The sequence below is a fragment of the Melanotaenia boesemani genome, chromosome 13 (genome assembly GCF_017639745.1).
Source record: "Melanotaenia boesemani isolate fMelBoe1 chromosome 13, fMelBoe1.pri, whole genome shotgun sequence".
NCBI lineage: Eukaryota > Metazoa > Chordata > Actinopteri > Atheriniformes > Melanotaeniidae > Melanotaenia > Melanotaenia boesemani.
This window is the reverse complement of record NC_055694.1, coordinates 22,421,472-22,445,142: the sequence shown is the minus strand read 5'-3', so window position 1 is coordinate 22,445,142 and position 23,671 is coordinate 22,421,472. Positions and strand designations below refer to the sequence as shown.

Below are 23,671 nucleotides of genomic sequence, written 5' to 3'. Positions count from 1 at the left end.
ATAAGATGGAAAGCTCTCTTGAATGCTATCCTTATAAATAACTTTTTATCCAAGCTCTTGCAAATATCATTTGGGACATTTATATGCTGATTTAATAGGTTTTTAATTGTATTTAATTAATATGAAATATCCAATATTTCTAGAACATTAACTATGAAATTATTTGGTGCTATTTATATGTACATATTTAATTTTAAACAGGGACTGACCAAATCAGGGCTCTTCTCATTAGGGCTGAAAGAGTGGAGCTGTAGAAAAACTGTCAGTCTAAAATAACCCTGAAACAGTTCATTATTAAACATTTTACAAAGTGGCAAATTCAAAACGTGAACATGTAGAAGAGGAAGCAAATCGCTTTGAAGAAATAACATCTGATTTGATTCTTATGGATTCTACTATGTCAATGCCTACGTAACTGCATTTCAGGAACTTGAAGAAAATTTCTAGTACATGAAGTAAAACTTGCTCAACAACAAGAACAAATAGACAGTGAGTACTGAACTCATAGAGGAGAGAAAATATGGAAGAAAATACTAAAAATTCTTATTCAGTTATGCAATGAATGCAGAACAGCATGAAACAACTAATGAGCTTTGCTTTTCGTATTCCCTAAATTATATAAAAACAGATCAAATGAGGCAAAAAAATTTAAAGTATGCCTATCTTTTTAACAAAATCTTGAATATATTTAATTGCAGTTACAATTATATAATGTATTATAAGCAGGTAAAATTAATATATAGAGATAATGCAAGTACACCATTTGAGCTTTGTAAGCGAAGCAAACAAACAAACTGCACAGAATCAATGAAAATATTGATTTTATAAAGCATTCACATTAAGATTTAGAGTTGTTAGTTTGTTAGCTGTTTCACTTATCATGTTTGAGCCATTGATGGAAAGAGATTAATCAAGCTGTGTGTTTGTATTTATGAAGTTAATTAGTTTTTAATTATGAAGTCGAAATGATCGAAGGTAACAAGACTGGAACATACAACTACTGAACACTCATTCACCAATTACTCTTTTTTAGATGTTCGGTAATAGCATGCCAAATTTTAATATCAAAGGGACTAACCTGGTTAATCATGTCTTGATGATTGCAATACTTCAGAAATGCACATTGATCTCTCTTAACTTTTATTTCTCAACAGCCTAAACAGATCAATCATTGCACTCACTTTCTTGAGGTAAAGTAATGTGAGGGTATTCATGGCATGCCAATCTCAAACACATATCATAGGAGTAAAAAAGTACAGTATTTCACTTGTTATCTTGTCTTTCTCTTTCACTCTCATCAAGAAAACAAGTTTGAATGGATTTTAAAAATTGATATGAACTTTCTTTCATGTCAAAGTGCTATGTAGAAGCAAAAATCATTCAAAAAGACATGTAATTGAATAAAATAATGGGAAATTTCACTGCAAAGCAACAACAAACTTTTATCGTTTTGTGTAAAAGAGGAACTTAACAGGAGTGCTTTTAAAAATGCCTTAGATAATAAAAGTTTTATTTTGTTTGGCATTTAGTCTGTGTTACGAGAAACAGTGATGGCTAAAAAAATTGTTCAGATCAGTTCGAAGAGATTCTTTAAAGTTTTTATATGTGAACAAAAATCATGACAGGTCATGATTATTAAAGAAGATGCTACTGGTATTCAGTTACATAAAACCTTCAGATACTCTTAACACTGACTATACTCCATTTTAAATAGACCACATATGTATAAAAGTACTAAACCTTTTCATATTAAATACAGCATTTCACAAATATATATATATATATATATATATATCACACGAAGAATGAAGAAGTGGACTTCTTTCCTTTTCTGTGATTTTTTTCCCTCCAACCTCTGATGCCACTTCCTTTTCTGTCAACCAGTAAGCATACACATGGACGTAAGTTAGCTTATTAGTGAGATTCATCACAGGTGTGTGAGTCACAGCAGACGCTGACCCTGATGAAGACCTAGCTGGTTGCAACGTGTTGGTCTTTTTAATCTTTTTGCCGTGTAAAAATAAATGCTTTTATATAAGTTTGAAAATCCCTCTAGAGAGTGCCTTTGATCATCTTTTGTAGGCTATTTTCATCTACAAAGTTTTCAACTATCCTCTCCCTTTAGCCTGGTTCCAGATCTTTGAATCCTTTTCCCTTTATCAGATTTTTTCAGTAATCAAACTATGTGCATTATATAGAGGGTCAACATCCTGCTTCTTATTAAACATTAAATTAACTCCAAACAAGAGCTACTAAAGCTTCTACACCAGCTACAAATGGCAGCAGTAGGTTGAATCATTCAAACTGCCCACCACTGCTTAGCTTTGGTTGTCTCTGAACAAGTATATAGTGAAGTTAACATGATCTCAGACTGAATGAATGAAGTAAAATTGGTCATCTTATTAGGTACACCACCATGCTGAACACAAACAGAAGTTTCCATTACATGAAACAGGGACACAGTGAAACATGTATAGAATTTGAAGTACACAAGCTTGTATATTCCACTATAGTTAATGTGTAATATTCACTGAGAGTGATTTTTTTTTCCTTTTCATTGCACTATCGTCATATAACTTATAAGTTGTAAAAGCATTTTACTATTGGTATTTTTAATAGTTTAACATACAGAATTGAACACAAAAGTTTGTTGACCTTTATTAAAAGGAAATAAACAAACAAAAGGTAAATAGACTTACGTCATATTGTCTGGACTTCTTTATTTCCTTGATGGGTGTGATCTGCTCTCCTTTCTTCTGGGAGGGTTTGGTCTCTTTGGTGGTTTGGATCTCAGGCTCAGTCTTGGGCTTCTCCTCTGTTGGTTTTGGCAGTTTCGGGGTTTCAGTGGTTGGTACTGGTGCTGTAGCTGGTGTTGGGGTCTTGATGTCAGTTGGTTGCTTGGTAGCTGTGGGTACAGGCGGTCCACTAACACCAATGCCTGACTGTGTTTTTTGTGTCTGGGACTGGGCCGGCTTGGGCCCCTGTTGAGTGGTGGGTCTATGGAGTGGGCTTTGTTGACTGGTTGGTGTTTGGTGACGAGGTGAGCCCATTGGTTGGTGCTTAGGAGATGGATGAGGAACAGGAAGTGGGGGATCATCGAGACCACCTCCAGACATCAGCCTCTGGGTCTGGCAGTTGAGACATAACCATTCTTTTTTCTAAAGCAGAGAAAAAATAAGAAAATAAAAACATGAATAAAAGCAGCCCAAAACAAATATGACTGCTTTGCTGAATGGATAATAAAACCCCTCACATAGTCAAGAAGAATAATCTATAGCAAACAGTAAGGACCCTAACACCAGGCATGTGTGTGTCTTTGTGTGCAAACTTAGTGATTAACCCTAACCACTTGTCCAGAGATCACATTAAAATGATGTACTGCCATTCAGCTTATTGGGTTAAATAAGACTGACAGCTTAACACTCTGATTAATATTCTTAACATTAAAAATGTCAGTCGCACTTGAATAACAATCTGCAGCAGCAACTGCACACACATACACGAACACACACATGCATGTACACACACATTCACGTACAGTGCACAGTGGAAATCTTATTTCCAGACAGAGCTGTCAGATCTGTAGCAGGCTAAGCTGAGCTGAAGCAAACTTCTAAAAGGCCAAGTCTCTCTGACAGCGACAACCTATTTTCATCACATCAGCGGCACTCACAAAACTTCACACACTGCAAGACTGACAAAAGAATAGAAAACAAAACTGAGACTGTGATGTGCACACATCGAGTTTGTTGTAACTGAACTTAAACTGACAGAAGCACCATTCACATCACTAAATAACTAATTGCTTTAAACATTCTCCAGTGTGAAAATCTGACACCCCTTGCATTTTTTTCAAACTTAGGAAAAGTGGATAAGCAGATGAGAGAACTTGATTAATTTAGAACAGATGCAATATATTTATTTTTGATCTCCTCACTGTGATGTTCACTAGGACTCAAATTCAGGGAGAATTTGGTTGCTGAGTAAACACTTTTTGTGGTATTTCTAAAACCTCTCTTGAACCACTAAAACCGCTTTCACAGTATGACAAGGCACATTATCGTACTAAAAAGGCCACTTATAAATACATGCAACTTGTACTTGATGTACTTAGTATGTTTTCATAATAGCATCCCCATGAATGGCAGTCCCCAAGGTCCCATCAGAACAAAACACCCTGCCCCTGTCAACTTGCCTCTTGTCCATAGTACATCCTGTCCTCTACACAGACCCAGCCATAATGTAAAAGAAATCTCGATTCATCTGACCAGACCACCTTCTTCCATTGTTATGCAGTGCTGTTGTGAACCTCCTGTGCAGCACCCTGTCTTTTCTGCAGCTCAACAGTCAGTTCAACATGTCTGTCGACCTGTATGTTCACGTGTCTACTGACTATGTGAGCTCCTGCAGGTGCAGTAAACAGCTGTGTCTTCTCACTGTCTGAGTTTCTGTTCTTCATTGAGAGTTTTTCCTAACGCTGATTTAATGAGTTTTTTCCCTCCTTTGACCATTTTTGTGAGGTCCTGATTACAACAGATGGAGGACATCTCAATGTAGACTGCAGCTGTGGAGATACTATAATCAAGTTGGGTAGACATTGCAGTTTGACCCCGCGCAGGGTTGCTTAAATTCTTACATCTGACCATTTTCTTTTTCTGTTTCCAACACATCAGCTGGAAGAGTAGAACACTACTGAATCTTGATGCCAGGTCATTGTTACAATTTTTTTTTTACTTCACCTGTCATTGGCCAAAGCATTACGGCTGATCGGTGTACATTCAGATAATTATCTGGCTTTTCTGCTGCTGTTGGGAGGTTTAAGTGTTGTGCCACATACTGCTAAGTGCTCCACTATGATCATTAGCTAGCTGCTATCTGTCTGCCTGATGGTGCTGAGCACAGGTAACGTTGTTTTTTAAAGCTTTTATGTGAAAACAGCAGTTTGCTGTTATTATCAGTGTTTGTGGATGAACCAAACAGAAACTGACTCAAACACATATATATAGGTATTGGAATATAACAGGTATTGGAAAGCATTCTAAGCAGCTGATGGAAAGGGTGTTGATTGGGAAAGAGCAAAACCAAAAAGTCAAATAAGGTCCAAAGCAGAAAGGAATACCAAAGAACCATCAACAAGGCCAAAAAGCAGGCATGAATGAGAGATAAATACTAGACAATCTCACAAAGAACATAGACAGATTTAGGGCAATGCAAACATAAGTAACCAAGGAAAAAAACACTTGAAGCATTTTGAAATAAAATGGATTAAGCCAAATGGAAACCTACTTGTAAAACCATCGTAGGTGCGCAAAGTGTGATGACAGTAGGGGTGACTGTTATCATATATATATATTTGTATTATCAGTATAATCTTATTAAAAAAAAGTAAAATTTATATCGTGTTAAGCTGTTTTCCCAAGCCTCCCCAGTGTCTCCTCACCACCTGGCTTCACCACCCTCTTTTTATTCTCCATTCTTGTGTCTGTCTCTATCAGGACAGCTAATGTTATTTGCGACTGGAGAGATGGCTGTGTACTAATGTAATGAATAATTGATAGCTGCAGCACTCCCTCGTTAACACTTATCTACCATCTCAGCTGGTTTTAACCTGCTCTTTCTACTGTAACTCCTTTCTTCTGCACATTCTCTCTTTAATAGTTTTCCTTTCTCTTGAGCCTCCTTCATCTCTTTGCTCCTCTCTGAATCATTTTGAATCTTTATCTCTGATTATGTGATCTAAAGTAAAAAGAGTCCACTGTACTAATCCTGTTCAAGGCTGAGCAGAGATGGGGACATTCTGTTATTTATTACTTATTATTCATGGACAGCCAAATATAGGACCATTGAGTGCTTTGTAATGACCCATGAAATTAATATTAGGCCAGCATAAAGCAAATAGGACAGGATGGGCTTGTTTTCCCTGTTAAAGAAAACAACTCTGATCAGCATGACCAGCTTATTTCAACAAACAGGCACCCGTAATTGCTAAACAATAAATTTATGGAGCCGAATGAAGCTGAACAGAGGCAGTGGTTCAAGGTGCATATCCCTCAAAACACCATTTGTCACTAAAGTTTTAATTTGTGGAAATTATAACAGAGCCTCTCATCCCTAGAGTTAAAGATTATTTAAAAATTCAATTTCTGATAATAATCATGATGTGCTTTATTCAATTTGTCATTTAAAATAAAAAGAACTATATTTATCAGAACAAAAACCTAATCCAGAAGAAATATTAGCCTTTCTGAATCATCTTAAATTGCTTCAACTACCTAATGAAACAAGAGATATACTTGACAGTCCACTGACATTTCCAGAACTCCATAAAGCCCAGCAACTAATCACCTGGACCGGATGGTGTCCCTGCTGAGTTTTACAAACAGTTCTGGAACATTCTCTCTCTATTATTCGACAGACTCATAAAGGAAATTAAAAATACATCAGAAATTCTATTACATATGAATACAGCCAGACAAAGACCCAACACAACCGACCAGCTACCGACCCCCTTCATTAATGAGTACAGACTTGAAAAAGGCATTAACTTCAAGAATGGAAACCATAACTCTTATTTTAATTCACCCTGATCAGACTGGCTTTATAAAAAGAAACTGAATTCAGCAGACAGTATTCATATATTATTGACTTTGATTCATATATCTCAACAATTGCAGGTAAAACAATTATGGCATCACTCATCATGCATTCAACAAAGTTAACTGGTAATTCTTGTTTTACACCTTATATATAGATTTGGATTTGGGGAGTCATCCATTGGACTGTCATGAGAGTCACTGAACAACACATTTGGTTGTTTTTTTTTTTTTTTTTTTTGGTGAGATGAGATGACTTTCTTTAAACATATCACAAAAAGTTCTGAATACTGTGAACTTATAGCTCAGTATAGACCAGGCTTGTGTGTGTCTCATTTTCAAATGCTTTAAAATAGCAACTATTTTGTGGAGCATAAAATAAAACTGAACACAAGTGGATGAAATGTGGTCTGAAGTGATGGAAACTCTGCTGAGTGTTCACACCATGAAGTGCCACACTGTTCAGTTGCCTCTGAGGCTGTTTTGATGATAAGTGAACGCATCCCCTCATGTTCCCATAGAGCACATTCACGCCAACAGATTATATCACATGCACATCGTTGTGTGTGTGTGTTTGTTTGCGTGTTTCTGTGTGAACTGTCCCACAGAGTAGCCCAGCGGTGCCCACTTAACCTACATTGCACAAACAATCTGGCCTTTTCTCCTCCTGTCAATAATGCCCACTATGCTCCATCAGCCCTGCTTCTCTTTGCAGAGCTGCTGCTTTCTTTGCTTTGACTGGTCTCGTTCTGCTCCATATTATACATTCAGTCTCTTTCCCCCCCCCAAGCATCCTTTCAAAATCTGTTGAGCATTGTTGGATTTTTTTTCTAATCTGCCTTTGAATTTTCTCTGTATTAATGCTCTTTTACTGTCAGCTTTTTAAAACACCTTTATCTGTCTTTATACTTCCCAATAGGAAGTGACCTTCCAATACCATTATACAATTGTCACTCACTATGTGTGCCTTCCACCAGCGAACCTGGCGTATGACAAACATGCAGCAATAATTGACCACTATTCTACACTGTCTCAGGCAATTCAACATTAGGAAGGTGGAAAAGAGACTTTTCCTTTCTCACAAATATGCTGAAACAACATAAAATGTACCTTCAGAGGTCAGCTTACAGAGACATGTTGAGCTGTAGCTGGATGATACATACTGAGTATGTAGAGGCCTGGCTTTCATGTTTCTACAAGCATAATTACATGTTTACATATAAGTGCTTGATCATTTGCCATACATATCCCTTCCTTCAAAAGTACTTCTCTCCATTTTGGTTTTTGCTCTTTGATTTTTTTTCAGTCTGTTTTACTTTTCATATATTTGCATTTGCATTTTGTCTCATTTCTTTCCTCACCACAGGATTCGTAAACTCCTATCTTGCCCTCCCTCTCATCACACTGCCTGTCACCCTCTGCCTCTCTTTCTCTCCCTCCAACTGAGCAAGGGCTATTTTTACCCAGAATGCCATTGTTCTGCTCGAGCACACACTTCCTCAGTGCTGGCTGCTGCTTTAGGCAGCACTTTACTGCAGCACACATACACTCCCAAGCACAAACATGCATGTAGACACACGGCTCACATCAATGTAAAATGGAGGAGGCCTGTGTAGATGAGGGCTTACCAGAAGGAGAGAGAGAGACAAGCAGGAGGAGGAAAGAAGAGAATGAAGAGAGAGGTGGATAAAGGCCCACTGGGAAGAAGATGGGACTTTTAAAAAATGTACATGAGTCCACACATATATACAGTAATTCAGTCAGCCTCTATTGACGTGGCTTCCTGCTGCAAGTGGCGTCAGGTGAGGGCAGAGGAGAGATGATACAGATAAAATAAAGAGGAAGATCTATAGCATCTAACTTGGCACGACAGCAGACAGATGCTGCTGATATTTATTTTGTTGCTCACAGGAGACATGCTTGAGATAAATGGTCACCATACAAAAGGTTAAAATTACAACTCTGCTTGCAATCATTTGGTGATTGTAACACCCTGGACTATGTCTTAAAGACAATAAGTTTGGCAAAATATGTCAAATGTAAGTACATGTAACATGTCCTAACTAATACCATAATTAACTTTTGATATTTAGTGTTTCATAATGATGACCATTATGAGAAGTAAAAATAAATCCTGAACATAATTATTGAATTAAAATATAACATTTTAGGGAAAATAAAATATATGTAGTCATAACACTTCCAGAATTAGTCTAATATTCCATTTGTTTTTGGTGGTGATTTTGCTCATGGAACCTGGGTCACACACAGACTGTCCATGTGGAAAACACCACAGTGATGTAGAGGCCTCATTACAACAAAGGCTGCATGAAATGATATGCAGAACTTACAGTCAACAAAGGAGCAATGTGATGAGCATGGAGCAGGCAGACTGAATAAACTCTGCCTCATTTATAAAACATGCTAATTGAATGGGACAGAGTGAGGTCATGTACAATTGAAAAGAAAGGATCTTTCGTCCAAAGCTGACTCCGTGCCTTCAGGGCTACATTACAATCTTGAATCAAGAGAATATATATTCGATCTGAGAGCAGGATTCCTTGTTTTTCAGACTTGGATATTTTACTGCGCTTCCTGGAGACTCTAGATATCAACATACTCATAATAGCATTATGTTTAGGAGACATCATGATCACTCCATTCACCATAATTAGTTTAGCAAGCTAGCATGCTAAACATTATTGCCAGTAAACACAAGGACCACAAAAGAAAAATTAAACTAATGGGAGTTTGATTTGGTTGTATGGCCATTAACAGACATCCTGGACAGATGAAACTTTGACTTGCTCAAGTATTTGTTAAATGTTCATGCTGCTGGGAATTTATTTATTTATTTTTACCAAATCAATTCAGAACTGTGAAAATGTTCATGTGAATATGTTTATTGATATGAAGTTTATTGTAAAACAAACACCCAAAAAGAAAACCACCCAAGCTGTAAAGAGCAAAGCATATATATATATATATATATATATATATATACTAATAAAAACATCATAAAGTACAATAATATTTGACTGTTTAAGTTGAGTGTAGGTGCAGGTTTGCTCACTCAGGGCACAAGTTTCATCACCTCTGCTACTGTACTTGAGTAACTTTTATATTACAACAAAAAGCGGATTAAAAAACCTCCCACATAAACTCCCTCTCCTCCTATTTCAGTTTTGATCTATCTTAATTCCTCCCTCTGGAGATTTTCCCCCCTTTACAGTTTAATTTCTATTCAAAATATTTGGTTTCCTTTTATTTTGATACATATAGTACGTTTCAATAAAATAAAGAAGATATAAAACAAAAAAAACCAAACAAACAAACAAAAAAAAAAACAACACAAAATAACTCCAAAATGTTAAACTCTTGAAAAGAGGCTTTCCTCTTGGTGCTTCTTGTAAAATAAATATATTTCTCAGAACTGTACAATGCCCAAAGCATTTTTTATCTAAAAGGTAGCTTCACAACAGAATAGGTTGCTGATCATTCTTAAATTAAGTCCATTGTGTGTAGAGTTCAGGCTGTTACAATAAGATTAAATGAGCTAAGCTCAAATAGGAAAGCATGTTGAAACATTTTGTTTTGACCCTGATCTAAAAAAAAAAAAAAAGAATTAACTATATCCTTGACTCAACGCAGTTTCTAAATTTCAAGCACAAAATGTCTAGTCTGTTTCTATTTGTATATAATTAGCTCAAATTAAAGTATGTTAACTTGTGAAACTAAAGGCTAGGGGGCGCTACAGAGCTGCATTTGTTAGGCAGTGCACTTTTACATATATGCACCCATGAAATGTATATATTCAAGGCTGCATGGTTAGAGGGAAGAAAGTGAAGGGAAGGAAATACTAGGGGAAAGTAATAAAAGCAGGGGAGAATTTATAAGACGGAGGAGGAGAATCATTATGAGGAGAACAACAAGGACAGGAGAGAAAGTAGAGGAGCGGATAAAGTAGAGATGAAGCTTGAGGGGCAGAGAAAGAAGGCAATAAATTAAAAGTGGTGGAGGAAATAGAGAAGTAAATTAAAGAATGCGAGGAAGTATAGAAGAGGAGGTACATTTTAGAGTTATTTTATGGTGTCATTTTACTTTTTCACTTTACTTTTGTTGTGTTATTTATGTTATATATAACACCTATATACCTTATATATATCATTTTAATTTTATCATCATAATGGAGCCTCTTTAATTACATACCCTGACTGTGACAGGCAGAGCAGCAGGCACAAGGCTGTGTGTGTGTTTGTGTTACAGGATGTATATTGTGTTTTATTGCCCACATTTTGCTGTCACCATTTTCACTTCCTCTGCCAGCCTAACAGCCACTTTTAAAGATAACACAAAACCCAGAAGAGGTTGATCAGGCATGTAGGAGGATCTTATTAGCATATATCACGAATGCACAGCTACCATGAAGATGAATTTCAACACTGGCTACAACTATGACTATGAGAACGGTAATCTTATTGTAAATTAATCATCCCCGAGTAAGAGGCAGTCCTCGCCATCTGTTTTTTTTTTTTTTTTTAATTTAATTTATTTTTATCGTTTTATACCCCAATTCACAAGGATTTACAAGTTTATCTGGTATTAGCTTTCTCTATAACATAGTGACTGACAGTAACATATGCAAAAAATTAAATATGATAAAATAATTAAAAATTGAATAGATACATAAATTTAAACCAAATTGGACTGGAACAAATTGTATTTAATTGAACAGTTAAAAGTGCCTTCAAATGTCTTTGCCATGAATTTGCAGTAAACAAAAACTGTAAAGCTAAATTGAACTGAATTAAAGTTTTAAATGCAAACTTGGAGTTATAGCAGCCAGTATATATTTGTTTATTTGCTTATCCTATGTGTAGTGCCCCTGAATTGTACTATTTATGTTATTTTATATTAAAATATGTTTATAATATAACACTGGAAAAATGCACAAGTGTCACTAATGAAGCTAATTTAAATATATTTTGTGCCTTACTAGAATACATTTGTACGGTGGCTGAGAAGTGTTTCAGAATCTGTGACCACAGGGAGGCGATAGTGCATGAGTGTACGTCTTAGAGCACGAGCAAAGTCTTAAACACTTTTATTAAAAACATATTTCTGATAGCTATCAGTATGTGTTACATTACTGTACCTGCGTTGTAATGAACTCAGACTTCAATAAAAGTGTTGTCAAGACTTCTAAGATGTACGTGTAGAGGGCTCCCTGCAGTCACGAATTCTGATGGGTCACAGATTTTGGTGAAACACCTGTCTTTGTAATTCTGTTTAGGTAACTTGTAATTGTCTTTTGGTAAACTTGAAAAAGTGTTTGATGTAAATGTAAAGCTGCTTTATTGTTAGTAAAAGTGTTTGAGCATTGTGCTTTTGTTTTGTAAATGTATATATGGTTTCTATGATGTAAATGTGCATCGTGAAAATGTAAAAGTGTTTCACTTGATGTACTGTTGCACTTTCTGGCCACCGTACATTTGGCATAGATCCAGGGTCAATGTTATTGATAACAATAGTACATTTTGCATATTAGAAATGTTAAATGTTTAAAATTACAAATGTGTTTTGCAGTAAAACATGGTTTTACCTGAAAATGTACAGTTTACATGACTTTTCCTGGTCATCCTGCGTCATTGTGATGGATGTGTGAGTGAAAAGTTTGCTTGCCTTTTTTGTTTGTTTGTTTGTTGTTGTTTTTTTTTCTTTTGGATCATTAAACTGAACTCTGTGACTTTTCAACAAGAAATTAAGCTTTGTGTAGAGGCACAAAGCCAGTAACCAACACAACCCCAGTCTATTTTTTCTCTTAACAGCTCCAGTGCAGGATAGAGGTCAAGTGCCATCCTAAAGACTATTTAGACTTTGTGCTTATAAAGTTTTCTTCTGGATTTACCCAGACTCACCAGAGACTTGAACCAGTGACCTGACCATGACAAGAAAGCTTTAAGACAGATGACTCTGTGGCAGCTAGACTCACACCAAAGGCTTGCTTTTAGAGTTTAACCTGGAAGTCTGTCATGAAAGTTAATCTTAACGGGCTCATTGGCTCATTGTGTCTGATTGACACCTTCAAAAATATAGCACACACACAAATAAGCACTAATGAAGCACACGGGCAAACAGTTCTGTGTAAGATTGTGTTTCCCTGCAGGACTGTGTGAATGTGTGTGTGCTTGTACAGGCTGCAGGGATCAGAGGATTTTGACTCCTGCAGTAATAGGATGGCAGCTAGCCAGCAGCCAAACAGAGCAGAGCTGCAGAAGGCCTGGCTATCTCAGTGTTGGCTCAACAGGGAATATGAAGACAGACAAGTCAACTAACTTCAAAAACTGTCTTTAGAATACAAGTTATTGAAGTAAACAAACCCAACAGAGCACTCTGAATTAGCAATAAAGCAAATTATTTACATTTCAAAGGGTTTGCTAAGAATTTTCACCAACTGTGCAACAACAGAGCATATTCAACCTCTGTTAGCACATTATTTAGGTTTTAATGCAAATGTATTATATTATATCTGTTTGACTCTCTCCGTCATATTTTTTCAAAGTAAGCAACCTATTTCAAGTCCAGTTCACAGTGGCTGCCCAGCAAAAGGGCAAAATCACTCATTGAATAATTTTGCAGGTATAGAGGGAGGTCTTTTTCTCAGAAATTGATGTAGCAAAGACTTTAGAATAAAGTCACTGAAGCCATGATGAGGACAAACCTCAGAAGGCGCCTTACTACAGTGTTAAAAACAGTCAAAAAATTATCTTTGAAATCTCTCATTTAGTTTTTGTCATAACAGTTGTGTTCCTGTGGATATCTTTTCCACATCTGTGTTCTCCATTTCTTTCCTTTTTAAAATTTTTTTTATTTATTTTTATTACTTATTTTTCTGGTTTTATTTCTCTGCTTATTTCTTTCCTTTTTTTTTATATATTTTTTATTTTTTTATTTATTTATTTATTATTTATTTTTCTGATTTTATTTCTCCATTTCTTTCCACCTGCAGACAAATACTGTCTCGCTTTATTTTTAGCCTTTCTTTAAAAAAGTACCAGTATTTCCAGTGTTAAAACAATGAAACACTTATTTCTGTTCTTGTGACAGAAATTGTATCCATATAGGTCATTTAGAATAGCCAGTGTATTTTCAGATAAGATCCAAAAACACACAGAAATTGATGACACATTTACATAATCACTATATACAGTTCAGTCATGTAATGTTTTATCCTGAAAGCTAAGACTGAATTTATATCTTTGGGGACACAAAAGTCTACAAAGTTGAAGTGCTTTGCCTTGCTGTGTTTACCCAGATTTGAACTTGTCAGTAGTCGGGTGGGTATTGTTAGGATTTAATTGATCTGGCCCTGGTTTTAGTATGAGAAAGACTGCCGACTTTGAAGTAGTGAAGTGTGTACTTTGAAATGCAGGAAGCAGTCCTCACTTGGACAGGAGTATTATGGGTAGGGGAGATTGCTGGGTCATCCCGCAGGGTTAAAAAAAAAAAAAGAGACAGATGCTATAAAGGGAGGTGGAGGAAAAAAAAAACTTGAGGAAACTTAGCTGAGGGCTCAGAGAAAAGGCTGGAAGAGGGAAAGTAAGTAGATGTGGGTGCGGAATTGACAGAAGATGGAGTGTTGGATGATAGAAAAATAGGAAGTGATCCATTCATCAATCACAATATTACTTCACTGAAAGAATAGCACTGAAGTCATTTTTTTCTCTGTGCAAGAATTTCACTTTTTTCCTGATTTCAGTTATGATTATACATACACACACACACACACACACATACACACACACACACACATACACATACACATACACATACACATATATATACACTGTATAAATATAATTTTTTTCTTGGTATGATTATTGTAAAAGACAAAAATGATAATATTACGATTATGACAATTATTAAGCATTAATTTCACTTCTCATTATTCTTATATTAAATGTATAAAAATGCATGAACACTACTTATAAGCATTTAGGTTTTATTTATTTCTGACAACATAATAATTTAAGCAACAGAGTAAATAAAAGTCTCATTCCAACAAAATCTCCCACCTCTGCTTAGTAAACAGTAATTAAATACTACATATTACTTCTGTATTTCTCTCAAAGATAAAAGGCATAAAAAGCTCTGCCTGGATTTAGGAGGCTTCTTTCTGTAAACTATATTACAAAAATGTTTTTTGATGATTTCTTTTCAACCTGAGTTTTGAAACAGGAAAAAAAGAAATGAACATCTAGGTAGTTTTTAACTTAGCATAGCAACTGAAATAAATAATACTGCAACAGCGAAAAAAATACAGTTTTTTCTACAGGCTACAGCACGGCTAAAAAGGCATCATGCTCACAGTAAGACAACTGTGTTTAGCGAAACTATCCATCAAAAAAGTTTTTGATTCTTGTTTTGTAATTTACATCTGATTCAGTGAACGCCACTTAAACCATCACATTGTGTTGTGAGCCCAACCCGAGTCGTACACAATTACAAAATTGCAAATGCATGATAAGATTTTATTTCAGTGTTACATTAGGTAAATTTTAATGTCAATTAACCAAGTTACTGAACATTTACTTTCACTTTGTCAAATATAGTCGGTGGTTTTCCTGCAGACGATGAAATTTTACTCTTTGGCTGCTTTACAGGCTGCTGAACCATTTTCAACATGACGCCTTGGTCATTTTTTGTTTTCTATAAACAAGCAAACAATAAAAGTGATGTATGAGATCTAATTTCCATATGAGGGAATAACTCCTTCTGCCACCTCCTCCCCAACTCACACAGAACAAAAATAACACAACAGTAACACACAGGTGTTGTATAACTTTGTTTTTGTTCTGTGCACAAGTTGCACTGATCTACCAATATGGTAAGAACATAAGGCGGTGGTCCAAACGTTAATCCCCTAAGTTTGCACAATAAAGCTGCAAATCCATCAGTAAGTTCCAGCTCTTTTTACTTTTTTTTCCAAGTCTGATGTCCTTCAGCTGTGAAGCACCTCACACAGCCATTGCTCTTTTTGGAAGAAGCGCAGAGTTCCTTGATTTCATGGTTCGAACATAATTCTTGTGACAATTTTTAAGCATCTTCACGATTTAGTAATTGTGGTCTTTAATTCTGTGATTAAATTGTATTCTCATGCCCCTCACTTCACAAAACAGTGTTACACAAGTTCTTATTAATTCATCTTCAAATTTCACTCAACAAACAACAGACAAAATGATGACTTTGCTACTGGAAGTGGTTATCCATGAAAACAAACAAACAAAAAAGTCCGAACCCATGCCTCTTAATACAGCTTTCCCAAATTTCCAAAGAAAATCCCTTCAAACACATCCCTACACACCGAATGCTTACAGGAAGGAAAAGAAGATATCGGAGTTGCACTGAGAAGGCAGATAGGAGTAATGTGCAAAACTGTACTGCAAGGGTCAGGGAAAAGTGAGGAGAGAATGAGGATAAAATGGCATGAGAGTGAGGAGAAAAGATCAGAAAAAGAGAAGGGGGAGAGGAGGAAAAGAAAGAAGAAATCACAGCGAGCAGGGAAGCAGGCAAATGTGTCTGAAGCAGTGGGAGCGGATAAAGATATTAGTGAATTAGAAAGGGAGATGAGAGGAGGATGAGGGGTGAGAAGAACACAGTGGAGAGGAGGAAAAGAGAAGAGAGGCATATTTCACAAATGTACAGTGAATTTGTTCTGCCTCGTGAAACATTTCTGGCTGAATAAATGCTTCGGGGACAAGATTTCACTGTGTGACTGCGTAGTTTTGCATTTATGCGCGTGCACATTCATGTTTTTGTCTTTGAAAAATATGTGTACACTTCTATGTTTATATATGTGTGTGTTAGTGTGTGTGTGTGTGTTTCTGGATGTAAGGATGACTTCTCACAATCTTTACTGCCTTTGCATGTTTGTGTGTAAAGAGCATCAGTGCCTCTCCAGAACAAAACTGATGTGATGTTGACATTTAGACAAAACATAAGCTCTATCTTTTAAAAGAGCAACTCTGAGAGCGAAGCTTGCAGAGAGCTGACAGGGTCAGACATGATTGTTCCTCCTGCCGCTGAGTACAAAACAGAAAGTTAAAAAACCCCACAAACTGTACCTGTCACGTTGTTACACCTCATTTCATCTTCAACCAACCAACAAAAAGAAACTCAGGGTCCAATTTCCAGGTGATGAGCAGAAGCTTTTTACTGGCATGATTTCAGAGCGTGATTTTGGAGTTTAACTGCAAGTGTTGATCTGAGATACCAGAACAAAACAAATTCCAGAACAAAAAAAATTCCCAGTCAGCACTAAGTTGTTGGTACATTAAGAGTCAAGACTAACAGCTATGATACGATTTTATTTCTAAATCATGACTACTAGAGGTACAAACAGCAGACTTAAGAGCACTGAACATAGTAACCCCTGCAACATGTGGAGAGGCATTAAAAACTTAATGAACTACAAACTAGGCTGCCCACAGATCAGCCGTGCTAACACACTAATGGACACCCTGAACTGGTTCTGTGCTCCCTTTGAAACAATGATCCCCAACCCTGATCCTCCAGGCCCACTATCCTGCAGGTATTAGATGTTTCCCTGCGGCAACACCTGGTTCAAATTAAATGGATCTCTGATAAGCGCTGCACAAGTCTGCTATTGACCCATTAATTTGAGTCAGGTGTGTTGAAGCAGCAAAAGATCTAAAGTCTGCAGGACAGCGGGCCCTGAGGACTGGAGTTGGGGATCCCCACCATTCATGATTTATCTTGATAAGACAAACGGAGCATACTTCAAAGATTAAAAAATTACACATTCATAAAAAAATAGCTTCTAAACAATAAACAAAATGTTTGCACACTGTAAAGATTATGCCAGTGTATATTATAAGTAGTAAATTGCAAACAGCATCCAACCAAGATCCTTTAAACTAACATGACTGCAAATTCCAAAAAGTCCAGCATCTAAACTGGTGTTTATTTTATTTATTTTGAGATACTATAACATGTCACTGCAACTTTACATAGTGATGAAAAAGACAAGCTGGGGCATCTTTGGACATAAACTGTTTATGTCTATAGAATGTACTAAATGTTGCACACTGGAACTTAAAACATTAGAAGTGGACAGATTGCACCCTGTGATTGTGATTAGGCCAAGTAGCAATGCTAAGACACTTACAAAATATTACTCTTTTTGAAAGTGGGAATCAAATGGTAGGGGTTGAAATGAAATTTTAGCAGAGTTTAATGGTGTGACTCTAAGGGAAATGGTGATTAATTCTGACCCACCACAGAGTGGAAATGAGGACATGGAGCTGGAAACAGAGACGTTTAAAAACATCCTTCTGAAGAGTAAAGCTGGGCAATAAAACAATCTCAAAATGAGACTTAATTTATGCCAAGCTCTGTGATAAGTATGAGGGTTTTTTTTTTCAATCCATTTACAGAGCCAGCTGTGTATTCAGACCAGTTGTTGGTGGTAATGAAAGTCTAAGCTGGTTGCTAACCACCAAGAAAAAAAGCCTGTGTAAGTAAAATATAAAAACTTAAACAGTATAAAAATTATGAGATTATTTTTTGACCATATCACCAAGGCCTACTGAAGAGTAAAACCATCACACAATCATGTATATTTAATTTGTTAAAAGAACAGAACCCAAACGAAAGCACCATTTGGTTAGTGGTATCCTTGGACATTATTGTAAAAGTGACATCAGTGTTCCCTGGTGATGAATGCCAGCTGAAATTAAGATATCCAATCACAGCCACTTGCCTAAACATCCAATCACAGTGGTGTAAAGTGTCCCTTTCTAACTACCGCCAGCCACTGCTGAAACTCAATACAACAGACAGAACACGTAAAGCACTTATTGACAGGACTTAGAAAGCAGCACTGATTCTCCTGAGATCTGCATTGATACACAACTTTGAAGTGGTTTGGCTGAAGGGTTGTTTATATAAACAAAGACTAATTTGGACATCAGATTTTTTTTCTTTTTTTTAAAATAGAAAATAAGATAACAAAATAATGTTTCCCTCTATTCCCATGGTCACATGGCTAAGGGTGAAACCCTTTTGAAGACCACCTGATTTCCAGCACAAATACAAAAAGGACTCATACACAAACACACACACACACACACACTTTAGGCACGTAAAGGCCAGCATTGTCTGTCCTTTACTGCTGACTCACCTCTCAAGCTCCTCTGACTGTTATGTGTGTGTTTGACTTACAGCGTGCTGAGTCAGCGCCTAAAGCTGCACACATTCCTTCTTGCATAGTATGCAACGATACAAAATGTGGGTCAGTCTGTACTCTATCATTTATAAGCTTTTATGTTTTATTTAATGACTTGGTTAAGTTTGTATCAATGCATGTTTTATGACCAATTTTAACTACAGAAAAGTGATTATAGGGTTGTTATTCAATCCTGACAATACACACAATTAAATTGAACTAGCTGCTAAAACTCATATAAAATTATTTTTAGAAAGCTTCTTATTTGTATAAACTGAAAGAATTTTTTTTACCTAGAAAGAATTCCTCCCTTTAAGTGTTATCATAGTATTAGTAGTGCAGTGCAGGAATACACAGGTACATGGGACTGTTATGTTTCAGTTCGCATCACATATGCCCACTGAGAAGTGAGCTGCAAGTAAAATCCTTCTTCTAAAGATGGCAAAAGCTTGACCTGCTCTGCTCTATTCCTCTTGCTTATGGTGAGTACTTGTTACCTTTGTTGGTTTGGTAAGAGATAAGTGGTTGAAGTTATAATATGATCTCAATCTTAAACTAATAGATTTTAAAATGATCCTTAATGTATTCATGCAGCAGATGTTTACCTTACAATCTACCAAATTGAATAATTTGGGTTAACTAAATATGCAAGACTAATCTCTCATGTTACTGTTTAAAGTGTTTATCTTTTGCTTGAGAGGCTTTAAAACAATCATAAATCAATATTATGGGCACTTATGGACACTTCAACACTACTTCACTGGGGAGCACAGCCTAAGTGCCAATCTGCATACAGTGCGTGGCACCAACAATTATTATGTTTTTCAGTAACTGAGTCATGAGTTTTCTGACCTTAGCCGAGTGTCATCATGTATTAAAGCCTGGGAATCCCTGTAAAAGACCAGAAGCCTGTGACATTCCTGCTGCACAGCCGGCATCTGGTGTGTCTATCTGCTTATATGTTTTATAAGTGTACATGGCAGCTTGTAGCTTCACATACACATGTTTTAACATAAAAAGACTGCATGTGGGTAAAAACATGAATGTATTCAGACATGAGTAAACACACACACACAGGGTTTCACAGAGCAAATGTGCATAAGCTGAGACCTTTACCCTCCAGACTTCCCTGTTGGAGCGTGCTCATTGAGCAGCAGAGATTTCCACCTGCTCTGAAAGAAAGGAGCTCCAGATGAAGCACACTGCAGCTACTCTTTGTCTTTACACCCCTTCCTTTATTTTTCCTTCATCTTCACTGTCACTCAAAGGGATCCTTGACTTTTTTTCTAGTCTCTTCCAACCCAATTTTCTGTCATTTGCAAACCTTTCAGTGAGCAGCGTTTCATGTTTAAAATGTGTTTCTCCACCCTAAATACATTCTTACTTTCTTTTCCATTTAATACTATTTGCAAAGATAATCATTCTCCTCTTTCTGGTGCATTTATTTTGATGTCTGGGAGTGTACAATGCTGGAGTGCAGGGTTTGCAGTGGCTGCAGGGGCAAAGCAGTCACTACATGGTGATTATTTGTCATCTCTGGGCAGTGATGACACACTGCCTGTCTGCGGCTGCAGCTCAGATAGGCATTGATTAGGTGTCAGTGTCAATCCTCTGCAGCCGTCAATTGTTCATTTCACACAGAGAAGGACAGAAAGGCCTAAGTAGTCTCGCTGCTGTGAAGCCAACTGAGGGTGGAGAAAAGCAGCAAGACAAAGACAAGAGAGGCGGCTGTTTTGAATTGTTTTTAAGTTACTAAAATGTACTTTATTACAACCTAAGTCTTATATGTTGTCGTTTCTGTGACATTGTCAGAGTTGTCTGATGAGAAGGAAACAATCTTCCAGAGAAATAGACAGACACTGCAAAAAAGACAATGAACAGATCAGCTTAATTCAGAAATAAAAGCTTCTACTACAAGATTGCACTGAAAAAATCCCTCTGATCTTTAGAGAAGTCTGTTTTCTTGTTTTCTTTTTTCTTTGCTCTGAAGTGAATAAGAAGTGTCCACTAATGAGTAATAATAGGCAAACCAATATGCATTAATTTACAGGTGATCCCCCCATCCCCTCTTTTTCTCGCTAACTCCTTCCTGTCTAGCTTCTGTCAAAAAAGGCCACCAGAGCCCCAAAAACTCCTTTATAAAAGAAACATTAGTCATTTCTTTTAACCCCTTACGATGCAGACGTACAGGTCCCGGTACATGACTACTAATAACAACATTGCAGCCATGTGTGCAAGCCTCTGTCATGAATGCCCACAATACACACATCATATGAAAGCTCAAAGTCTCGTCTTTCCGATGATATAAACCATTTTGACACGCAACAACCACAGCGCTAACACTAAAGCCTTTTTTTACAGAAAAGCAGAAAGTTTAAATGTTGACTTTCCTTACCTTTGAGGGCTCTCTATAGGTCAAACATCAATATTTCCCATCAAGATTGGTCTCATTCTGTCCATACAGGTTAGGCGAGGACAAAAAAATATTTTTTTCTGTGTGTTCTAAAGTGTATAACTTTTTATCAATAATACTTACAGTGAGTCTGATTGCTGTGGGTGAAACTAGAGAGTGTTACCTTTACAAAGAGCCCAAGCCTGTACTTACAATGCAGAGGGTTCAATAACAGCAGTAATTCTAATTTGGAGAGGTCATAGTACAGGCGTTTTTGCCAAAATGACCCCTCTTGATAAGGGGTTAACCTGATCAAATGACAAGGACTTGCAGAGATAATTATGAGACTTAAAGTACAAATGAAGCAAAATTGGATTACCATGTTTCACTATGGAAAAATTAGCCAGTCAAAAGGTTTAGCTGAGACAGCCAATACACAGGACAGTCACCCTGAAATTGCTGCAGTCTGTTTTCGTGTAAGACACAAAAATTTACTAGTGACAGCACTGTTATAAAATGCAAAATGAGCAGTCAAAGGTCAAAGACTGGCTGAAATCAACAAAGCAGGGTGGGAGTTAGAGGGATGTGAGATGAATGTGTGGTAGGAATGAAATATTCCTTCTTTTTTCCTGTGAGGAACAGGGTCACTTTGTTACCCTTCCTCCACATTAATCCTTTAACATGAAACAAATCAGAGAGAAAAAAGGGAACTGGTGAAGGTAAATTGCAGGAACATGAAAAATGAGAACATCAAATCAGCTCTAATATAATCATGTGCATTTCATTCATATGAATAAAAATTACAGACACAATCTCTCCTTCTGACCAGGGTCAGGAAGGGGTCTGAAGTTGGCTTTAGGCCGACTTCAGACAAAAACTCCACCAAACATGAACATGCCTTTAGAAACAATCTTTGTTCTGTTGAAGTCCTAAAACTACCTTTAGCTTAATGCTTTTTCACACTTCAGCATATAAACAATGACAATTATACCAATTAATACTTAACAAGTTTTGAATCTAATTTTCTAAAGTAATCTGAGAGTGTTTTCTAATCGTTTCGTGGTTGTGTGTACTATGGTGTGTGTTATAATGGATATATGTTTGTTGGAGAAGCAAAACCAAATTTCTCTCCTCACCCTGGGGAGTCATAGAGAGAATGCACCTGTTTTTCTCTTTTCTTTACTTTCTGTTTGCTATTAGGCTCTTTTATCCTGCTTTAGTGTCATACTGTTTAAATCATCTGCACTTTTTAAAATTTAACTAACATTAGCCATTGTCACAGCAGCCAGCCTTTAGTTGTCCATGACTATGAACAAGCCAATTGCCAGTTGATGTGTGTTGGATGCATAGATTAATAAGCATATAAAAACATGATTTTTAAACTTCTGAAATCATGCTTACTTTTAGTACTTTTCCTTGAAGTTGCTTAAAATGATGAAAATCTTAACATACCACTGTATATTGCTTATCTAAATGCTTTTTTTGTCTATAATGTCTATATACATTTTTCTTCCTCTTCCTCTCTCTTTTTTCTATACTCTGCAGAATATTCTTGGCCTAGTTTAAACAGCTAATCGACATTCATTAGTTTAGAAAAGGAAAAAGAAGGAAAACCCCCAGCTCCTGACAGTACTTTAATAATAAAGTGGAGGAAAGTTCAGTTCTCTTCAAAGATTGCATTCATAATCGTGGACAAGGACAAATGATATACTGACAGTGATTCATCATAATTATAAAGCTGCATTACAAGTTTGACAGGTGCACAAGAGTTTTGTCTGGGACCTGGCAGTTTACCTTTCAGTTTTATAAGTCTCTCTCTTTACCTTTTCTACATTTCTCTCATGTTCATCCCTCTTGCTCAGCCATTGCTGTCATCATTGATTTAACTCATAAAAAACCACTGTGACCGCACCCAACAAAAATTTTTATATTTATGTTGAATTCAAAGGATTTAGGTGTAATTTTCTTTACTAAAAACTTAGGGACACATTATTGATTTTGCTATGGTTCCAAATCTGGGATGATCAGTCAAAACGACACAAATTCCTCTCCTATTCTTCCACCACATACTTCAGTCTGTAACTGGCTCAAAGTCCTCTGAGGTGTTTCTCTGCAGATCTGATATTTGGTTTTCCCCCTTGCATAATAAAGTTTTCTGGATACATTTTTTAAATTGATCAATGACAGAGTTTGATGCAAAGTGGTGAGCCACAACCCATCCTTGTTTTGAAAGACTAGATGCTCCAATTTACTCTGAATGAAATGAGTTGGCCATAAAAGATCAAATTAATTAATCAAATACAAATATATGTTGTTTTTTTTTTTTGTTTTTTTTACTAATCAGAAAACTTTTTGGGAAGTAGGGCTACATACATGAATATCTGGTGTTGTGTTTTTTCATGCATCATGTTGGCTTTAACTGCTACCTGAAGCATTTAT

The 23,671-nt window shown here is 36.5% G+C and overlaps 1 protein-coding gene across 1 annotated transcript in view; it reads right to left on the bottom strand.

Moving 5' to 3' along the window:
* The window catches only part of bsna (bassoon presynaptic cytomatrix protein a), a 154,098-nt gene that overhangs the window by 32,223 nt on the left and 98,204 nt on the right, over positions 1 to 23,671 (bottom strand). Inside the window, exon 5 of the mRNA XM_042004677.1 lies at positions 2,700 to 3,158. Within this exon, the coding sequence (XP_041860611.1) occupies positions 2,700 to 3,158 (459 nt within the window). The remainder of the gene's footprint in view (positions 1 to 2,699; positions 3,159 to 23,671) is intronic.